The sequence below is a fragment of the Procambarus clarkii genome, chromosome 17 (assembly GCF_040958095.1).
Source record: "Procambarus clarkii isolate CNS0578487 chromosome 17, FALCON_Pclarkii_2.0, whole genome shotgun sequence".
Taxonomy (NCBI): Eukaryota; Metazoa; Arthropoda; class Malacostraca; order Decapoda; family Cambaridae; genus Procambarus; species Procambarus clarkii.
In genome coordinates this window covers 15025560-15031649 of record NC_091166.1, presented here as the reverse complement: position 1 = coordinate 15031649, position 6090 = coordinate 15025560, and the positions used below count along the sequence as shown (strand labels likewise).

General features: G+C 38.1%; 1 protein-coding gene across 1 annotated transcript; it reads left to right on the top strand.

The window, feature by feature from the left end:
* The first annotated feature begins 840 nt into the window (after window positions 1-840).
* On the top strand, window positions 841-1725 carry LOC138365584 (S-adenosylmethionine synthase-like). The gene has a single exon (XM_069326062.1). The coding sequence runs from the start codon at window positions 841-843 to the stop codon at window positions 1723-1725; it is 885 nt and encodes a 294-aa protein (XP_069182163.1).
* Window positions 1726-6090: the final 4365 nt, after the last annotated feature.

The window sequence follows — 6090 nt, the reverse complement described above, 5'->3', positions numbered from 1 at the left end:
CTCCCATGTTGGAATCTATGGAAATGAACGCGCAGATGTGTTGGCAGCTGAAGGCGCTGAGGGAGACCATATTGAATACTTCATACCCAAGACTCTTCTAGAAATTAGAAGTATTATTAGGGAACATCATCGTCATCTCAATCATTATGAAACCCCCCAAAAAAGAGAATGTGGTGGTTGCGGGAGAGAATTAATAATAGAGAAAAAACATCTTGGATACAAATGTCCACACGTACAGCAGCTTTTTGTTAACAACATATAATAAAGATGATTTATAATGTATCTTATCTACCATTTGACAGAGGCTGTTTACCTTGGAGACTGGTTGGAAATATATGAATTGAATTTCAAATCTTATTGTTCCTTCTATTACATTTTTATATATGACTAATAAATACTTCTATAATTATTAACACAATATTATTATTATCCCTTTCACCAGATGGAATTATTATGTTCATAAAGAGTTAAGGATTACAGGTTACCAAATTATACATTCACTCTTCCAATTAGAATGAGTAATAATGGTTTTTTTTAATGGTTTATAATCATTTCAAAATAAAATAAATGATCCATATTCTTTTTTGACTCACAGTTTTGTTATAAGACAGAGCAGCTGCACACTTGCTTTACAGTTGCTCAGTTGCTCTCTCTCCACGTGACCAGGTTTGCGTTCTCTCTCTCTCTTTCTCTCTTCACACAATTAGGTCAATGTTTTTAATAATATTCCTTTACATAACGGATTTTTATTTAGTTAAAATCTAGCCAAGGAAACCTGGTCCCAAATTCAAGAGTACTTAGAAGTAACATTTTCGTTCCCCAGGATAGTGTGCTGAGAGCATGGATGGAGATCATGAGACGTTCCTCTTCACCAGTGAGAGCGTAGGCGAAGGCCACCCCGACAAAATTTGCGATCAGATCAGCGACGCAGTGCTTGATGCCCATCTTAGCCAGGACCCTGACGCCAAAGTTGCTTGTGAAACATGTACCAAAACTGGTATGATCCTGATCTGTGGGGAGATTACGTCCAAGGCCCAAGTTAATTATCAACAAATTGTGCGTGATATTGTTAAGAAAATTGGTTTTGATGATTCACGAAAGGGCTTTGACTACAAGACCTGTAATATTCTTCTGGCCCTGGAGCAAAAGTGTGCGGAGATTGCTAATGGTGTACACATCGGGCGCAGTGATGACAACACTGGTTCAGGGGACCAGGGACTGATGTTTGGTTATGCCACTGATGAGACCGACGAGTGCATGCCCTTAACTATTATGCTAGCACACCGTCTCAATCAGAAGATTGCAGAGCTGCGAAGAGATGGGACGTTCTGGTGGGCGCGACCTGACTGTAAGACTCAAGTCACATGCCAGTATGCCTTCGATCAAGGAGCTGTTATTCCCAAAAGAGTGAACACTGTTGTCGCTTCTGTACAGCACTCGGAACAAATTACTGTCGAAGCTTTGCGTGACGAGGTTATAGAGAAGGTCATCAAGGTCATTATTCCTGAAAAATATATAGATACTCAAACGAAATACCACATCAACCCTTGCGGAGAATTAATCATGGGTGGACCTCAAGGTAACGTTGGGCTAACTGGTAGGAAAATCATCGTTGACACTTACGGTGGGGCGCTCACGGCGGGGGAGCATTCTCTGGCAAAGATTACACAAAGATTGACCGCTCAGCGGCCTATGCCGCCCGATGGGTTGCCAAGTCACTGGTGAAAAACAAATTATGTAGACGCTGTTTGGTTCAGGTATCTTACGCCATTAGTGTTGTGCACCCCATAAGCATCAGCATCTTCCACTATGGTACCTCACAGTACACATCAAAACAGCTTCTGAAGATTGTTAACCACAACTTTGATCTACGACTAGGACATATTGTCAAGGAGCTGGGCTTAAAGAGACCAATTTACAGTGATACGTCGTGTTATGGACATTTTGGACGGCAACAGTTCGTTTGGGAGCAGCCCAAGAAGTTGACCATCCCTGAATTTTAGAGTCAAATAATTCTTAAGGATGACTATCATTTTTACGTTTTTCATCAAGTCCCTGTTAATATGGGAGAACACTATGTCTATGCTTGATTCACAACTCTCCTAAACACGAGAGTGAAGTTATTGAGAACACTTTCCCACCAGGAGACTTGAACCCTAGCCAGCACAGAAGCCTGGTGGGAACCTTTAATTTTATATTCAATTGATAGTTTTATATACTTTTTTGACATTTTATATACCCGAGTATATAAAATCTCCGGGCCTTTTATATATCAGAGTAAATAAAATTAAAATGACTCTATAAGACCAGCGTCTGGGTCAAGATAAATACGTTTTCTTCCACTAAACTGAATCCAGTTTTTTTTATCTTTTTTTCGGTGGGGGGTTCTATGTGATCCTCCTCCTCCTCCAACTGTTTGCGGGTCTCCTCCTCCTTCTCCTCCTCCAACTGTTTGTGGGTCTCCTCCTCCTCCTCCTCCTCCAACTGTTTGTGGGTCTCCTCCTCCTCCTCCTTCTCCTCCAACTGTTTGTGGGTCTCCTCCTCCTTCTCCTCCAACTGTTTCTGGGTCTCCTCCTCCAACTGTTTGTGGGTCTCCTCCTCCTCCTCCTTCTCCTCCTCCAACTGTTTGTGGGTCTCCTCCTCCAACTGTTTGTGGGTCTCCTCCTCCTCCTCCTCCTCCTCCTTCTCCTCCAACTGTTTGTGGGTCTCCTCCTCCTCCTCCTCCTTCTCCTCCTCCAACTGTTTGTGGGTCTCCTCCTCCTCCTCCTCCTCCTTCTCCTCCAACTGTTTGTGGGTCTCCTCCTCCTCCTCCTCCTTCTCCTCCTCCAACTGTTTGTGGGTCTCCTCCTCCTCCTCCTCCTTCTCCTCCTCCAACTGTTTGTGGGTCTCCTCCTCCTCCTCCTCCTTCTACTGTTTGTGAAGTTTTTACCTTTCCTACTCCTTCTCCTGCATTTTGTAATTCTCCTCCTCCATGTGATTCTTTTGTTTGTTCTTCTTTCTCGACTTCCACATAAATGTTAAATTTAATGCTAGCAAATGTGTCTGAGGAATTAATATTCTTAGCTAACATTTTACATTCCACCTCATTATGACCATCTTCGAGTTCAAGTTTCATAACCACGAATGGGGGTAGTGAATTTTCTTTCATTGGGAAACTGTCCGAATAAAATCCACAATTAAATATATCTTGACTTGCAGCATGGGTACATGATATCAACAATTTGTTCATGTAAAATCGTTTTCCTTCCTTTCGACATTTTTTACGTGATGCATCTAAATTGTTCTTTAATTTGACGTCTTTTATTTCACGTCGATCTGTATAAATATCAGGTGTGAAATTATGGAAATTCCATGGAAATATTAATATAATTGGATTTTTTGTATAATATCCCCTATCAATATTAGAATTTGTATATAGTTTATTTATGTAATATGCAGAATAACCATTGGTAAAGTTGTGGATTTCATCATAATAACTGAGGAATTTATTAAAGGGTTGAATTAGTGTCTTATCAGTTTCAGTAATAGTTTTAGGATTATACGAAATTGGTGGTTTGGGAACAATAAAGAGACCTTTATAAGTTTTTATGTCTTCGATAAATGGCGAGAATAATGATTCTATAAGTTTGGATTTCATTTGGGATTTTCGAAGTTCAGACGAATCTGTGGAGGATTGTAATAATTCTTGAAGTAATTCATGAGGTTGTTCGACGGATTCCATTTGACTGATGACGTGAGGAACGCCAGAGGACTCATTTTCACTTGTTTGTAATTCTACTCCGCCTTCTTCTCCTCCTCCTCCTTCTCCGACATCTTGTAATTCTCCTACTCCTCCTCCTCCTCTTCCTCCTCCTCCTCCTCCTCCTCCTCCTCTTCCTTCTCCGGCATCATGTAATTCTCCTCCTCCTCCTCCTCCTCCTCTTCCTTCTCCGGCATCATGTAATTCTCCTCCTACTCCTCCTTCTCCAGTGTCTTGTAATTCTCTTCCTCTTCCTCCTCCTCCTTCTCCGGCATCATGTAATTCTCCTCCTACTCCTCCTTCTCCAGTGTCTTGTAATTCTCTTCCTCTTCCTCCTCCTCCTCCTCCTCCCTCTCCATCGTCTTGTAATTCTTCTGCTCCTCCTTCCCCTGCATCATGTAACTCTACTCCTTCTCCTGCGTTGTATAATTCCCCTCCCACTACTCCTACGTTGTGTAATTCCCCTCCCACTCCTCCTCCTACATCTTTTATTAGCTCAATGGACTTTGGTGTTGTGTCATGGCTGATGGAATTGTAATTGTTTTCCTTTTTATATAATTTTTTAGTATTTTTAGATTTTTTCCGTGAATTAATGACTACTATAACTGTTAGGAAAATAATTAATATTATTAACATAATAATTGTTGACAGTAGATTATTCATTCTTAATTTTCTCTTTTTTTAATTATATGATTTTTAATTCAGATATTTTTAAAAAATAAAGTAATTATGCAACCAAAGTCAAATATGTTATTGTTTTTATCCTGTTGAGTAGTTTTCCAGTATTAAGTGATATTGGATATTATATTAAATATTGGAATACCATTCAATATTGAATGAGTAATTCAATGTTGAATGAGTCATTCAATGTTGGATTGTTTTCCAGTATCCAGCACTATACTATATACTCTATACTATGTCGATATTGATTAGTTTTCTGGTTAGTATCCAATGATATTGGATAGTATATTCAACATTGAACGTGTGCAGATGTGACAGCAGTCACAAACACCCTGATGGATAGTTGAAAAAAAAGAGATTTGAGTCCCTGATTAAAAAAAAAAAAAAACTACTACTACTACTACTACTACCCTACTTAAATTACTTACTGTTTTGCTTACTGAACACTGTAATACAACAGGTGTTGATGCAAACTCTAATCCAAAAAATGTCGTCCCTACCACAGGTGTTATTAGAAAACATATTTGCACTTGTTCCATATCGTCATCTTTTAATTATTTGTTCCAGAGTTTGTAAAATTTGGAGCCATGTTATTCTTGGCTCGTCATACATGCCATTCCGCACTCTTTATCATCGATTAATATGGGATTCATATACTCTTTTCCCTAGTCCACTTCTACATAGCAATGAAGATGGTAATTTGTCTCTTTACAATGCATCCTATATTGTGGAACAATTATGTTACATCAAATACAACATAACCGATGGAAGATACTGTATGAGAGGCCTTCTAAAGATGATCGAGACTAAAATGAATAACTGGTCGAAAATGGGTCAAGAAAAAAAAGACTCTGAACTATTTGAGTTATTGAATGATCATCCTATGTTTACATCAACATTAAAAACAATGACGAGTGTTAATCATCCTTTAAAAGGTATGATAAACAAAAACAAAGTGTGGTCTTTAGTGACAGCTATGACAATGTTCTCTCGGGATACAGATGAAATTTTACAATTGTTAAATATTTGTCTTCGAATGTATCCCACATCAACTGTTCTGGATATTTTTTATGGATATACAGTTATTTTTCTTTTTTCTTTTCAAAACTTACAGCAATCTAATATTAATCATTATAAGGTACATTCTGCACTCTATCTGACAGAAAATATAATTCTTCAATCGTCAGAACAAACATATTATTGTGAACAGGCCCTTCTAATCAATCATGTTCCAAGTAAAGGTGAAATTACACGTGTTGATTATGTTCCTGGAGTGGATATAGTCAGTATAGTTTTGAAGATAGTAAAGCGGCATTCATCTTTGCAATTTTTAATTATCGAATCGCAGCCACAATCACCACTTGTACAACAGTTACCGCAAAATGCTATTTGTTCATTTTCTATGTTTAATTCTTTTTCTTTTTCTTTTGATGTATTGGTGCTTATGCCAGATTCTTCTGATATTAATAGGGAGGAAGACTGGAGAAAAAAAGTGAAAGAAATTTCAGTAATCAAATTTAGAAACATTTTATCTGAACAAAATAAACCCTGTTATAATTTAAATATTAATGTATATCTACTAATGGTAAGTAAGAGGAATCAGGATTTATGTTGGATTATGTATTGTATTTTGGGACTACGTAACTTTATAATTCCTGTAAGTACTGAAA

Coding starts and splice junctions, on each gene's coding strand:
- LOC138365584 (XM_069326062.1), top strand. CDS start 841: ATGGATGGAGATCATGAGACGTTCCTCTTCACCAGTGAGAGCGTAGGC.